Source organism: Rhinopithecus roxellana, chromosome 10 (assembly GCF_007565055.1).
Source record: "Rhinopithecus roxellana isolate Shanxi Qingling chromosome 10, ASM756505v1, whole genome shotgun sequence".
Lineage (NCBI taxonomy): Eukaryota > Metazoa > Chordata > Mammalia > Primates > Cercopithecidae > Rhinopithecus > Rhinopithecus roxellana.
The window spans coordinates 72,816,237-72,833,082 of NC_044558.1; the positions used below are offsets into that span (position 1 = coordinate 72,816,237).

Below are 16,846 nucleotides of genomic sequence, written 5' to 3' on the forward strand. Positions count from 1 at the left end.
AGATAATTTCACTGAAGGTGCTAAAATGATGGGGAAAGAAGTAGTAGTGAGGACTTCTCTTCCTATGCCAAAAAGAGCATCTTCCACAGACCTTTCAAGAGAAAACAATTTTAAAAGCATCTTTTATTGATTCTCTTACTTCTTTCTTCCCTTCCTCTCCTCCATTCTTTCTTCCATTTTTTTTTTCTGTATGAAATACTTATTGAGTGCCTACTATATGTCAGATTTTCAATATTTATGGATAAGGTCCGTGGATAAATATGAAATGGGACATTTGTTATTTACAATAAAATGAACATGAACTCTAACATTCAGCAGATCCTGGTTTGAACTCCAGGTGTCCTGCATGCTGACAATATGAATTTGTTACTTGACTACTTTGTGCTTCAGTTTTCTCATCTGTAAAATGGGGACAGTATTACACATCTCACAGGGTCATTGTTAGACTGAAATGATATCCTAACTATAAAAATTACCATTTATGTCATGCCTGTAATGTGTTATACCCTTTAAACATATTATTTCATTTAATCCTCAACAAAACACTTACAGGTTGAGACTAATCAATTAAACAGAGACTCAATGAAGTTAAGTAACTCACAGTCTGAGAGAAGACTGCTTGATTCAAGTCTCTATTTTTTCTTCTATGCACAGTGTTTCTCCCCATGCTGTACTTGGTATTTAGTATGCAATCACTAAAGACAGTAACACTCCCATGTGCCATCTTAGTAAAACATTTTTATTACTTTACATGTTGTCTTAACACTGAGGCTCACAATTCCATAGACAAAGTCAACTTCAAACATTATAAACATGACTCAACAAGGAAACAGAGCATACTTGAGCAAATGGCAAAATCTACCTATTGTAGGTCCAGTTAGCATGGCTGAACTCTTTTAACTAAAGTACCAAGCAAATAATATTTATACATATTCTATGATTAAAATTAACTTAAGACTCTGTTTGATTGCATCCTCAGGGTGTCCTGTGTCCCATGGGGATGACAGCACTAAGTCTATTCACTTTTGTATGGAGATCAAGAACCTCAATAACTATAGTTGTCTCATATCCTAGTTTAGTCTGGCTGTTCCCATTTCCCCAAAATATATCCTATAAGTCATCTTTCTGTAACTTGGCTTTTACAATACATCCTGGACATCAAACACAATACCTTTGACTAAATGGTATGTAATGATTATGCTGAAGCAAAAAAAAAAAAAAAAAAAAAAAAATGGCCCTTGGCTCCTAAACTAGGCCATTCAGAATACTATCCACTGTCTGGCTGTTCCATGAAGTCTCTTAGATGCCCCTTGCTCACAGAGAACTGTCTTTTCTCTGCCATGTCCACTACACTAAGGTCATACCTTTTCACATTTTCTTCTAATTCCTTCATGATACACTCCTTGAAGATTGGCTTCTTTTTTTTCCTTATGCTTCTTTTGTGTCCCGTGTTACTATCTAGCAGAGTCCTGAGCACAAAGCATGTGCAAAATAATTATTTTTGGTAATCAGTGAGAAATGCTCTTTCCCAAACTTTGCTTTACCTAAAAAAAAAAAAAAATCTAAATTCTACCATGATTCAGTTATAGAAAAACATTAACTGTCACTGATTACAATAGTGGTCTTTCATCTGCAGATTTATTATTTTTTAAACCGTACTAAGTAGTTTAGAAATTCTCTTTGTTCCTATACTCTTGGGAGAGTCTTTTTGTTGTTAATAAAGATATCTGAAACAGATCCTTAAGAGGCCTGGGAGTGAGAGGTTAGTTCAGGAAAAAAAATCTAATTTGCACTGAGATGAGAGCAAATTTCCTAGATAAATAAATAAATAAATAAATAAATAAAGCCCTACAATGTTTCTATAAAGCTACATAAAACAGAAGGGAGGGGAAAAAGCAAAGCTTCACAGGACCTAAACAACCATAAAGCAAGATTTACAGCTTGCTACATAATGGCACAAATTAGCAATTAGATGTCATATGTCGAAATACAGGAGAATATGGGGCTGCTACCTTTTAAGCTTTTTGTTGAGGGAGACAATAAACTATTCATAATAACGTTTTAAGGCTAGAATTCCACATTGAAAGTAATAGAATTAAGAAAGAAGAAATGAATACAGCTGGAAGGAAGATGGAGCTGGGACAGGTAATACTGATGACTTTGGAAATGTTGCATTTAGATATAGAAAACACAGCTGCATTTGAATTATCTGTAATTTTAAGTCTGAAGACATGATTGCTACTCAGTGCTACTCTAAATTCACATGAGTCACAAGAAGACGTTTTTTAAGAATAATACCTAAAATTCTCAAGGTGCATGCCCTAGGATGGATAATGAGAGAAAACAGTGTCTGGAAAAGATTGAATGATCGAGGCAGATCCTGTTTTGGGCTGTGTGCTCACTTTTTCCCCATGAATTATAAACATGTCAAGAGTATAGAATCTTCATAAAACCACAAGCTTGGGACCTCTTTTGATGGACTACCTAGTGATTTAATTCTTGTGTCTTTCTTAATCATTTAATCAGATTGATTGCATACCTATTAAATGACTTGTGAAAATTCAATATATGAAAATCTACTTATATAAAATTAAGGTACTGGACAGTGATTGACTGTTGCGGGAGGATTCTGCACTACCAGTTAATCTTTATTCTTAATTACTTAATAACAGTTGTAAAGAAACCACTGTTTGCCAAAGATATGCAGTTCACTTGTTAATACCATGATTGGAAATGAGTAACAAATGTGCAGGTTAAATAATTATGTAAATAAGATCATGTGTTCTGCAAATATTTTTAAACAAAATTTAAATTAAATAATTTTCTAATGAGGTTATCCTACGTCACTAACAAATTCAGGTGAGTCGAAGAGTCAAATATCTAAGCATATTTTCTAGCTAAGTTTTTGGTAACATGCCTCCCTTGTGTGTAATTTGGAAACAGTGAAAATGTCTTCCTACAATATTCCATCTAAATAGATATGCAATTAGAATTGGCTGACTTTCTCTTAGGTCTAGATCAATTAAATAAAACAGTGAAAATATAAAGAAATTATATATTTTTAATAAAATTACGACATTTTGATCTTTCTATAAAGGAAGGGCACTTCACTTATTAAACCTGCCTAAATTAATTATAATCATTAAAGTATTTACTTTTATAAAAGATCTTTTGCATATCAAAACCACTCTGACATTTAAAATTTTCTTCAAAGGTCTTTAAAAGGAACATTCCAGCTAAATGTACATCTTCTATTTTTTAATCACTATATTATCATCACTCTGAACATCATAGCTCCAGATGTAAAATCAACTTATCTTACTTTTAAAGGGAAGGTAGTGATAACTTTCATTTTTCATATTCACAATTTTAAATAATTTTGCATTTAACAAAAAGGGCCAAGAAAAGCTTTAATCCAATGATAGTGTAACTTCATTTTTGATAATCTGTCATATCTCAAGTTCTTGAAAGTGCTGTCAATCTTTTTCTTAGAATTCACCACTTTTTGGATTATTTTTCTACTGAAATGCTCTGTGATCATCACCAGGTTAGGCTCTCCAGTAAGCCAATGCTGAGATTATAGTGATTAGAATGCAGTGTGCAAGATGTTTACTAAGGAGTATTCCCTTTGTGGAAGGGACAGGAAGGAACCAGGATTGGGCAGGAGGACTGAACTCTGAGGCCCAATACCAGCTACAGGAAGCTCTTGAGCTCAAATTGCCTTTCAGAGTGTCCCAAGTAAGGTTTGGGGCAGAAGATGGCCAGACCTGTATATACTTGCATCAATCCATCATTGGATATGGGCCTCCCAGGAAGGGGAATGATGTCGGGTGAGGGAATTTCTGCAGCTAAGACAGTTACAGTGGAGCCGACAGTTAAAGGCTTTTGCTGACAGCACGTCCAGCAGCTGGAGCAAGTCTGTTCTAAAGAGGCATCTGACTAGCACATAGCATATTTTCAAATCCAAAGACACTTGGTTCTTATTATACACGCTAATGCAATTGACCACAGTAGCCACTCCGATTTTAAATCTCTCTCCTCTTGACTTCCATAACTTTCTGCTCATTTTCCTTCCCACTCTGTAATAATGTCAGTCTTTTCCTTTTCTTTCTTCTTATTGGCCTGTTTCTCAATGCTTATACCTCTCCTCACTTTTTGGTTCTCCCTTACTTGTCACATCTGCCTGGGTGATCTCATCCAACAGACACATATATGCCAAGTTTTAGTTTTGAATATTCACTCTTCCACTGACCCTGGACATTGCTTAGACATCCTGCAAATGAAATCAATAATCTCCTCTTCCTTTTCAGAACACACTTCCCTTCTTTTATTTCTTCTCTCTGTAAACTTCGTAACATCAACTCAGTCTCAAGAGACAGATACCTATTGAAATTACCTCCTAGTAGGCCTCACTTCTGTTCTCCTTTTATATTCTTTTGATCACTAACTTAGCCTTTTCAGCAGCCTCCTCACTGGTTTCCCTTGTTGTAGTCCTGCTGTAGTGCACCATCCCCAAATCAAGCCTAATTGTCCCCAAATACACACCATAACCAAATCCGCAATTGAACTCTTATCACAGTTATCTGTCTCCTAAAAATATGAACAGAAAATTGGAACATGAGAAATTCTTTAGGGTCTGTCTTGAGCACTTTCAGGCCACATCCAGGGAGTCTGCCTCCTACTTTAGCATTTAGCAACACCTATTGCTTATAGTTTCCAATCCCCAATCAATTGACATCTACTGCCTGCTTGTCACCTCCATGGGCTTTTTAAAAACGCTTTCATCATTTTAGTTTCTTCTCCCTTCTTCTCCCCCACTCCCCAAGCCCCTATCATGCTGAGCAGCACCTTTGCATTTCCATAGCTGTCTGTCAATATCTCTGTTGATTCAATATTTAGCACATTAAATTGAACATTCTCTGCTTATGCCTCTCTTATGCTACCAGACTGTGCATTTCTCAAAAGCAAGGACTATCACATGGCAAAGTTCAGAGCTTGGCACATATTAAGCAATCAGAGCTTACCCAAAGTTTTTGAACTGAACCACATGTCCAGAGTTTAAGATATCTGCTGGGTGGTTGACAAAAGCAAGCCATTTTTATGGTGCGTCTTCACTTGTTATTCTGATATTAAGGAATAGATACCTCATTCTAGCAAATAAAATGGAGGTTTATCATAGGAAGGTGTTGGAACTGGGGGGAAAAAAGCCATTCTGAGAACCTGCTATTTATTTAGCCTTTCTCATGACCACCTGCTTCATTTCTTAGATGTCTCTGATTCTCTTGGTAGGTCAGATCCTCACAGATACGGTGGAACACAAACCCCCAAACTCCCCCACCAACATTCCTTTCTATCCTTGCCCCATTACTAGTGCCCTACTTCCCAATATAAATTTCTGAGACTGAAAAAACCTAACTGAACCCTCAACTTTATGCACAAAGTGCTGGTCCCTGGTTTAATCAGCTGTTAGGTATAGAGTGGAGGGGAAGGCAGAGTGATATGGTCCTTATCCAGCAGCTGTGGATGGGGTAGTTTAATTCTAAAGAGGCTGCAGATGAGCAGGGGATCCTGGTGAGTCCTAATGACTGTCTGCTGTGAGAATGAAGGTGAAAGGGCAAACAAGCACCTGGCCTGTCCTCCAGATGCTTATAATTCACTCAGACATAATTGACTATAATACCAGGCAGGCAAACATGAAAAGGAGTCCCAAGGTGGGAGAGGGAGAGATTAATTTTTTTAAAAAAAGAACAGTAATTGCAGAAATCTCTCTGCACAAGGAGACATTCAAATAATCAGTGATATAAGAAAATAGTGGCAGAGATGAATATAAGGTGTCTTCCACAGAGGCTGAAGAAATGGAACTAAGTTACAAGGGTCCAAATTGGGAGGCTGACCTTAAGAGAATAGCAAAAAATAGAGTCTGGAGCAATTACAAATTGCATTAGAGGAAGAATAGGAAGAGAGACAATTGGAAAGAAACTTAGAAGCAGCTCAAGAGGGCCTTGAAAACTGGAATAAGAAATGTTTACTTCATTTTATAGTAATTGGGAGCCATTAAACATTTTCTAGAAAATTATTCCAACAGCAGCCATCAGGGTGGACTGACACAATGACAAAATCTAAGAGGGAAAATTCTTATCATGGTATCAGAGAGAGTTAATAAAAGAAGTTGTGATTGTGGGAAGGCAGGAATTGATGCTGGGAATGTGCACAAATAAAAGAGCCAGGGAAGCCACTGTGTGGGTGGAGAAGGCAGAAGTGGCCCTTTTCATTCAGTGGTTTTGAGTTTTGTTGAAAGCAAAAGGGAGGGTGAGACCTTCACTGGCACTAAGGAACGTGGGAAAAGGATAAAGTTTGGGGGAAAAAGTTAAGAGACTATGAGTAGGGGTTACATAGTATGAGATAAAATAAATATCTGAAAGATCTAGGACAGCACCCAGAGAAGGGAGATCATATGAGATCCAAGAAACGTTCTAGAATAGAGGAGACTTTAGCATATTTAAAAGCTATGGGAAGGGATCCTGTAACTCTTTCTTGGTATATTGTGAGGATTAAATAAGATGATGCTTAGGGAAAAGTGCTTAGCACAGTGTCTAGAATATTCTAAGTCCTCACTGTCAGCTGCTTTCAATACTGTTACTTTCAATGCAGGTTCTGTTTCAGTTTCCGTTACTAATTCACAGATGCAGGTGGTGAGGAGACCTCTTAGCTGTGCCAAACCATTCAAATTAATAAATGAACTCTCTGTTGTGCTACAGTATCCACTTAGAAGAGAACAGCAGTCACAGCAGTGACATTGCCTAAAAATTAGTGCTATTCTACTTCCGGTTTTCCTGAGATTGAAGGCAAATTACTTTCTTTACCCTGATGTGGGAAGTGAATAAGAACAGAATCTTGCATATCACAATATGAGATTTAAATGAAATCCTATAAACAGCTTTTTGTTAACAGTATGGTCTTCTAAATATTTGCTCCCAATTTTAACACATGACGGAACACCAATGAATATCCCATCAATAATCACCATAACGTAATCAAAAAGTTACATTGGATTCATGTGTGAAAAAAACAAGCTTTAACGTCATTAGATTTAAGTATTATTATATAATCTTCCTCAGAAATAAATCTGTTATTAGGCCAGAAATACCTAACAAGCTATTGTAGCTCTCTTGGTCCAGAAGGGTATTTCATCAAATTAATAAGAAACAGGCAGTTCAGTTTGTGTCAACAGAAGGACGTTGTTCCCATTACCCATTTATTAATTCATAAGAGGTTAATAAATAACTTACTTTGAATAAAATAAATCACTGCAGATAAAAACTGTGTCCCAGGCACAAACAAAAGTTAATAGATGTGTAAAGATGCATGAAAACTGCATGATGTGAAGGTTACTGGATCTACCCAAACCCCAGATTCTTGCATCTGTGTGGATACTGGAGCCTGATTGGCCCAACTCCAGTTGAAAATAATTTTCTTGAGGTGACATTCCATCTCTTGTGCCAACTGAAAGTCTTAGCTCCTCCAGAGGAGCAAAAATATCAACAAAATATAAACTTGACCTTCACACTTAAGCGCACCATTCTGATTGTTTTACTAGACTCCTCAGCGAGCACATTAGGTTTGTTTACTGCAGTTATAAACCACAAACTGCATTCTATGTGTCCTGTAGTATCAGGTCACTAAATCTAGAAAGAAAACGTGGAAAAGTTCAATATCATAATGATTTTATTATAAAGAAATAAACATTGTTGCTGTTGATCATATGTTTCGTAATCGATGCTAATCTTAAATTTTCACATCTCCCGGTAAACTTTATTTTGCCTTAGCTCATAAGGAATAGTAACAAAAGAAACAAAAAGGCAAATGATCTGAGAATTACAATTCTTTAAATAAATATGATTTGGGCAATCAGGTGTTAGTGTGTGTGCCAGCAAGTTTATTTTAACACACAGCTAGAAATAGGCTTCCAATCTCAAGTCACTTTTGTAAATAGTATCCTCTCTTATGGGGGAAGCTATGTGCCCTCCTGAACACCTGGTTAAGAACATGTTCACTTTCATGTGTGCTCTGAGCTGCCTTTCCTCCAAATAAAAATAGAAACTAGTTTGTAGCACCACACGGGGCTCCAGCGTATTATATGAGCCTATTACTAGTTTCCTTTGATATCTTATCTATTCCATTAACTCAATAAAATAGAAGGCAAAGCCGGGGACAAATTGCAGGAGGTCTCCCCTTGGAAAACACATGCAAGACCTTTAAGCTGGGGCTTTAGCTTATCTAATAAAAGCCAGTTAAAGGAAGCTAATACTTCATTTTTCACCCCCTTTATTAAAGATCATAAGTACTGCAACTCAGGAGTAGAGAAAATAAAATAAATATATGGATGAGTACAGGTAGAGGCAATAAAGAGCATGGCTTATCTATTTTCTCAAGATTTAGGAAGCACTTGAAGGCAAAACTGACAGACAAGCATTTTAAAAATCTATAACAAAGGCTCCTGCTTCTTAGCAAATACAGTGGTCCTTTCTGGCTGCAGTAATCCTGCTGGATTTCTTAGTAGAATATAAACAGCTTAACCTAGGCATAATCAGGGAGGATGCCACCTACCACTCTTTCCATATTATCCTTTTATATAAATTTAGTAATTCAGAGAGAAAAAAAAAAAAAAAAAAAAGATTGATGAATCCACTCCTCTGCTCCTCCACCACCCAAAGAGAAACAATACTAGAACTCCAACTCTAACAACCAAACTAAAGGAAAGTGTTCCACCTAGAGACTGTTTTCATGAGTCAAAGTGGATGAGAGCTCATCTAGGAAATGAATATTATTTTAGCCTATCCTTGCAAGTTTGTACTAAAAAATGAAGCAAAAGGTATTGCCCCTGGTGTAATTAACAATGTTAATTTTCTTTTTCCTCTCTATGGTGATAAAGCAGTCATTTTTATATTTAATTAATGCAGAGGATCATTTTGGAAACTGGCTAATGAGCCTCTGATCACATTACCATGAAAATGTGCATTAACATTGCAACTGAGGAGGCTGTTTCATGTGTAGCAAATCCACTTTGTAATTAGCCCACTGTGAAATGAATCACGTCAGGGGGAAATCTGAGGGAGCCAGTAGTTAGTGGGTACTTGGCTACTGTTGTGCCATGGGCCACCAACATCCAAGCATCGTCTTTCATCAGCAATCTTGTCTAAGAACAAATGTACTACTGTGTCACCTTTGGGACAAACTGCAAGAAGGGAGAAATAAACTTTATTTTGCTAGATAAGAAATTTGAACTTGAGCATACACTCCCAGGGGAACCTCCCCCAATAAAACAGTAAGTTAAGAAAATTCTGTGAAAACTATAAGGGCTCAGGATCTAGTTTTCTTATTTGTATTCTGAAAAGCCCTTGGATACACATAAAAGAGAAATCTAAATTTATACACTTTTTTCTAGGTCACCTACAGTTGTTTTCATAAGCTCTCAAAATTAATTTCTAGTGCTAAGCAAACAAAAACCTTATATAAAGGAGCCAAGAACAAGTGGTAAGAGAATTTCTTTATCTTCTTGTTCAGTCAGGACAGAGCATATATATTTTTTCTCATGTAATACAAAATTGCTAGGTCTTCCTCTTAAACCAAAGCACAAATTCTCAATTCATCCAATAATTTCCTCTGGCTAACAAGATTTGGCAGGAAACTTCTCCTGTCTATTGAAAATAACAGAGATCATAGACTTATTAAACCCCAGTATTTATGCAGACAATGATACAATTGATTTTCAAATGTCAACAGTATTCCAAAATGAAAGAGGTATCTCAAAATATTACAGACATGGATCTCAGTGCTACTCCTGTTATGTGACTGACATCTTGGCAGTAGATACACAAAATGTTAAAAAGAATCCCACAGGAAGTCATCTGAAGGGGGAGTGGCAAGGAAGCTGAAAACTGCCACCCAAAACCAAAATTAAAAGCCCCAAACCAGCAAGTCTGCCCTCAATTCTGAAATGTACTGAAAGAAAAAATAAAGCTAGCCAGCATTCATTTACCATCTTACAAGCAAACACAAAGCCTGGCTCTTAGTTGCTGGTATCAGACCCTGCACTCACCTGGGAAACTTCATACAGCAGTTTGTAGTGTTCCTCTCTTTTCTGAAAAGTGCACAAATTGCAGCCCATTCTAAGAAGCAGAGAGAGAGAGCAAATCTTCTAATTTCCCCAGAACTGAAAGGCAAGTGAACTGAAAGGGAATCACCCTCCAGACTTGACTACTGTTTTTCATCAGTCACTTCAGTCCAGAAACACAGACAAACCGCTGTTAGCTGGAAGCGTAAGCCAGAGTGGTGTGTAGCAGCATGCTCTTCTTCGCTTTCCCTAAGTATCTTGTACTCACGGATACACACACAGAGTTTCCAGTCAGTTCATGGCAACACTCCCCCGTCTCTGCATCAGTGCACATGACTACACAGATTCCAGCTCATGAATATTAATAGTGCCTCATTGATTATTTATGACAGAACATGTTAGCAGGGGGGGTGTCATAGCTGCTGCTGATGACAGATGAATATTCACTAATTAAGAAGCAAATGTAGTGTGGTTAAACAAAATTCACTTGTGTCAATACCATCTCTGTTTATTAAGGATAGAGGGGTTGCACATAGGGCATTAAAAAAAAACATACACTTAATTTCTCCATTGATATAAGCTTTTAATATGGGAATAAGAAATTCAGAAACAGAAATATACTTAGTTTACATCTCCATGCTGTGCAACAACAAGAAGAAATATTTTTAGGATTATTAAATCTAGGGGAAAATGAGTAGGGATAATTCTTTACATTTATAAAATAAACACAGAAGCAAAGGAAAATTTAGTGGGTGATATGGAAAAGGAAGAGAAGGCAGAGGGGTATCATTGAGTTTTAATTCTGATACTACAAAAATAACTGAATAGTTCATATGTAAAGACCATTACTTACAAAGGAGAAAATAAGGGATATTCTCTTAATTCTAAAGAATATTTGGCAAGTATTAGCAGTTGATAGTTGTACAGATAATTAATATTTTAATTAGATAATGAAGGCCCATCTATTGAGTATATATTTGTAGCATATAACGCATGTAGATCTATATTCAAAAAGTGGATCAATACAATGCCTTTTCTAAGAAAAATTTCAAATGCCTATAGTATTTATGCTAATTTTATTAAAGTCATATATAATATTTTAGAAAGCTGATACTGGCAATATTTAAACTTGAATGTAATGCACAGTGACTCCATTTATGATTCTATATTTAGAGTTCATTGTGATCAAAGGTGAATAGAGACTTAAAAACTAAGCTTAGATGTTTAGATAATAGAAGTAATGCATTTAATTTCACACTCTTGCAAATACATGTGTTGTATTGCAAGCTGGCAGTTTTTGTCCCTTAAAGCTATACTACAAACAGCTAAAGCAGATAATAAAAGAAAATTCCTTTTGTTACCACACTGACTTATCCACAACCTCTGCTAATTAAGAAGTATGTTCCTGTTCCAGCACATCTCTAAACTGGACAGGATAGCAGGTGGGTTCCAAAGCAAAAATAATTACTTGGAAACTGATGACTCTGGTTAGGAATTACACTGCATCTTGAGAGTTTTAATTGCTCATCACTGACGTATAGTTACTTTTGGGGGTCCAATTTCCTAAAAGTGCTTTGTCACATGTTTAGAATCGATAACAGGAAATGATTCTAATGAGCACTAATTGTTAACAAATTGGCTTTGGAACTAGCAACACCTCAACACCAGCAAGTAGCAAGGAGATGAACAATCATCTGCTGCTTATCAGTTGTTTCCCTTGGGATGTAATAATCCGATTTTCTGGGCCTAATTTCACCTAATGGCCTGGACGAAAGCCAAGCTGAGAGACCTACATGAAAGTGGCATCGTAATTGGTAACAGTGTGTGTGAAAAAAGTTATCCAGGACTTCTGGCAAATTATAAACCACTTGTAGAAGATATTAATGTTAGGACTTGATTCCTCTATGGAAAGAATGTTTTCAAAAAGGTATTTGAGGTGGACTTTATAAAAATTAATGGTGGCCATGAACATAAGCAATCTCCTTCTCAGGTGCAGCTGTAAAACATACATGTCTGATACTTTTGAAAGTTTTAACTTCTCTAAGCCTCTATATCACTTCCCACGAAGTATTTTCATGCTGGAGTTCACACCCTCAAAGCAAACATTGACTATTTCTTTGAAGGATTCTACATTGCTGAGTTGTGAAAGAATTATTGATTCTCATATGTTCATACTCCGTATTTTATTTTATTTTTTGAGACAGAGTCTTGCTCTGTTGCCCAGGATGGAGTGCAGTGGAGAAATTTCGGCTCACTGGAAACTCTGCCTCCCAGGTTCAAGCGATTCTCCTGCCTGAGCCTCCTGAGTAGCTGGGATTACAGGCATGTCCCACCACGCCTGGCTAATTTTTCTATTTTTAGTAGAGATGGGGTTTCACTGTGTCAGCCAGGATGATCTCGATCTCCTGACCTCGTGATCTGCCTGCTTCGGCCTCCCAAAGTGCTGGGATTACAGGCATGAGCCAATGCACCCAGCCCATACTCTGTACGTTTTAAAAAGTCAGATCAAGGAATTAGAGTGCAGTAAGGCAAGGATGGCTCACCCTTCTATCAATGAAAATGTTTGCTTTCTCCACTGAAAAAACTCTCTTGTGTGATAGGTTTTGAAAGCCAGGTAAGAAATTTAATTATCAAAGCTGTTTCTTACTGGAGCTTTCTTCTCTTTAAATGCAGTTTGCATTTAAAGAACAATTAAACAATCATAGCTTTAAAAATATTTTCTTACTTATCAAAAAGTAAAGAATGAATATTCTAGGGAAGTAAGCAAGTTCAAATAGAAGCTCATCCTTCAGCAGCTCCTCCTGGCTGTTTCCTTTATTCATTCTTAGTCCCTCTTCTTGTGTTTCTATCTCAGGAAGCAAGAGCAGCTTTTCCAGTCATTTATCAAATGCTGCCCTTGGCCCATTTACCCTGGAGAGATTCCACCTTCTGCTTCTAATGGACTCATCCTATAGAACTGAAGAGTGACTTGGAAAAGGAAGATTCATAATTCCAGAGTTCTCTAAATTTCATTAGACTATGAGGGTTAAGTTTTCCAATAACTAAGTGGCTAAATCTTGCATTGGAGCATAAAGTTTGAAGTAAACAGGGACAAAAACATTCATTTGAACACTGCCCTGAAAATGCAAATAGAGCAGATATTATTTGTCTTGGGCAATGATAATATGGGATAAAAAATAAGTAGGGAATGAAGGACTATCTTTCCAAGTATCCTTAGAAAATAAACTCATCAAAATGTAAAAACATATGTCATATGTGTATTTCAAGATATAGTTACTTATTTTAAATGCCTTTAGTTTGTTTGAGTTTACTCCACACAAATGCATTGGCATTCAGAATAGGACACATTTGTCAAGATCTAGACTGACGTATAACAGGCTAAACTGGCAAATGAAAGGAAGAAATCCAACATTTTTCTTGCTTTTTCTGTATAAACTGTACTATGGAGTAGCTAAAGAGTAGATGAGAGGGAGTTTCTCTTTATAGAATTATTCTGACTAATAATTGAAGAATAAATGATAGACTGTCATGCCAACAGTCCTTAATTCATTCAAGGATCTAAGTACTGTGAATGAATGGTGTCTAGCACAACACACTCACACATGCACAAGAGATAAGTGTACATTATATGCCACCTGAGACAGAAAAATTGCACAGCCCTTAAATTAGCCTTTCCAAATGTGAGCAAATGTCAGCGAATGCAGGGGACAGAGGAGCATATTAAGCTACACCATGGGGATGCAATCAGTTAAATTCAGACTGTGAGCTACATAGACAGGCACGTATTCCAGTTTCAGAAAGAAAAAGAGAAGATGAAGAGGAAGTCTGTAGATTTAAAAAGATTTTAATAACAATAAAAAGTCATTACTCTATATTTTCACGTATACATATAATTTGGTTGATAAAATTCTAGATAAAAGTAGGAAAGTAATTACCAAAAATTTCTGGATGGTGGTTACTCTTTAGGAAGGGACACCAGAAAGTTTCATCATGGCCAGCAAAGTTCTAACTCCTGATAGGGGCAGTAGTTTTCCTAGGTGGTCACATTAGGATTCATTAAACTGACATTTGTTATTGCTGTTTTCCATATTTTTGCTATATTTAACAATAAGACTTAAAAAAGACTAACTTACAAAAGAAGCTGTGCCTATGTCTCATCCCTGGCTGCCAATGTAGTACATAATTGTGCCCCTTACCAAGAGAGGAATAGAAAACCCAACTGAGCCCACTCTGAATCACCAAGCCCAATGAGCCTGTGACTGCTGTCATACATTTCAGATGATGGCTTGCTTATGCCTTTTGCAATGACGCCAGTGTTCTTTTCCTGTGCCAGTGTGGAAGTTCCGTACGTAACTCCGGTTGATTACCCTCTCTTTACCCTTGCCCCTGTCACGTGCAGACCTTCCAACTCTGCCTACCACCTACCTTGATATGTGGCTTACAAATTTCTTTTCTAGTCCCAATCCTGAATTCGTTTCAGGAGATACTTATGCGCTTTTGAATATTAGTAGACATGTAGCTGCCTAATATTTTCTGCAGTTAAATACCTTATACATAATCATAAAGACAAAGAACCTGAGGCCCAGAGACACCGTGACTTGTGGAAGGTCAACCTGGGTAAAGAAATCTGAACTCAGTTTTCCAATGACAAATTCTGTGGTGGAATTCAATCTCTAACATCCTGAGCTGTCTGTCTTGCAGAGGAAGCTAGAGCTACACCAACATATCTTTATTTGATGATTGAGGAAACGGAGGATAGCCGTTGAAAGTGCTGAAATTAAAGAAAATAAAAGAGAATAAATGTTCAAAGACAGACATACCTTAAAATAAGGGGAGTGGCTTGTGGTTAAAAATGTAAACTTTATGTATTAAAATGCTGAAAATTTTTGAATGTCACAGGTAAATATCTTTAATCAGCTAATGTCCCGCAGTAATCAGTAATTAGGAGATGTACCTGAACACGTACTAAGATGACCAGCTTATCTTCATGTGCCTGGGACTTTATTGGTTTTGGCAATTGAAGTTTCAAATCCGGAATTCCTTAGTTCTGCACAAACCGGTCATTTGAATACAAGATTCTGTTTTCAGGATCCAGCAAAGCTGAACTGCTGTATACACATCTACATCTCCCTACCTGTGCTCCAGATGTTACCTCATCCTGCTTATTTTTTGGAAACCCCATAAATTAAACTATCCACACCATTGTCCAGTTTTAAGGATCCTTCTTCCTTGTTCTCATCAGCTAGCAGTAACTTCTTCAACTTCTGAATTCTTGGTGCATTTTATCCTTACCTATTTGAAGGCACAAATTACTTCTCCTTCACATCATTTTTAGATGCATGCTTTACCTCTCTTATTGGACTATAAGACATGTAAGAGCACCATTAACATTTAATTGATCTTTGAGCCCCCAAAACTCCTAGCATTGTACCTTTCACATTCTGTGCCTTTAATAAACATATATTGAATTAATGAGTGTAATTGGGAGATGAAAGCATATCTGAGTTGGGCAAAGTGACATAAATTTACGTTTGTAATACACATTAGCAAGGACTAATTGCTATATGACATTTTCCCCCATAGGATTGCTTCAAGAATATTAAAGAACATTCTTAATATTCAAGAATATTAAGTTAAAAGACTGAAAGGCCATGAGCATAAACCATTTTTAATTTGATTCAAATCCATAAACATAAATTTGAAAGTCTATGAAAGAAAAACATCTATGACAGGTATATAAATGAGTACTGTATGATTCAAATGTGCTTTGTCAGCTGTGTATTTATGTGTATATACTATCTGTACATTTAAATTGACATTCTGCTCTACATATCAGCAAATTATTCACTTATTTATTTCAAAAATATTTACTGTGTATTTATCATATGTCTGGTGGTATATGAATGCCAGATTTTTGTAGTTGTATATCATCTCATTTAATTTTCACTACATCTCTGAAGTAAATATGTCAGATATTATCCTTTATTTATTAATACAGAAATCATTAGATGTTGAGATTTCTAATGCTGCAAAACCTAGAACTGTTGTCTTCTGACTCTAATCTAGTTTTATTTTTAACAGCACTGTGCAACATTAACTAACAGCATGAATTTAGAAAGATGCTTCTGCTAATAGTTCCCATGCGTCATCCCCTCCTTGGTTATAGCTCAAGAGATCAATGTGCAAGCAAGCATCCTTTCCGCACTGTGTTCACTAGTTGAACATCTTCAATTTGCATTTACAGTCATTGCTTGTAGAATGAAGAGTGCCTCACCAACTTATGAACTCCCAAGAGTTGTCACAAACATTATTAGACTAGACCCCAGTGGAAAGAAAGGGCATGAGATTCCAAAGAAGAGGACTAGGTTTCTCATCTGTACCTTGTCACTGTCACCTGTATGGGTTTGTACAACTTACACGCTCTGAGACAATACTTACTCTACAGGCTGACTCTGCAGACGAAATAAGGTAACAAACCTGAGACAGGATTCATGAACTATAAAGTATTCTGTCCTATTGGTGTGCTGGTTAAGCATGAGTTCTGGGGTCAGTGTGCCCTGGGTCAAGTCTCAGTTTCCCTGATCTCTATTGATGTAATGTGGGAAAAGTCATTATTATTTTCTCAATCTTCTGTGTTTCTTGGTTTCTCATCTCTAAAACAGGGATAATAATAGCACCTACTATATAGTTATTGCAAGAGATGAAGTTGCTGTGATGATAGTATGTGTCAAG

General features: G+C 36.6%; 1 protein-coding gene across 2 annotated transcripts in view; it reads right to left on the reverse strand.

The window, feature by feature from the left end:
- Nucleotides 1–16,846, reverse strand: part of PDZRN4 (PDZ domain containing ring finger 4) — a 413,438-nt gene that overhangs the window by 127,039 nt on the left and 269,553 nt on the right. The window contains exon 1 of one of the 2 annotated variants that reach the window (XM_030939209.1): nucleotides 10,100–10,430. The exons of the other annotated variant lie outside the window; for it this stretch is intronic. Within the exon in view, the coding sequence (XP_030795069.1) occupies nucleotides 10,100–10,168 (69 nt within the window). The 5' untranslated portion in view covers nucleotides 10,169–10,430. Of the gene's footprint in view, nucleotides 1–10,099; nucleotides 10,431–16,846 lie in introns of those variants that run through there. 2 annotated transcript variants of the gene reach the window in all.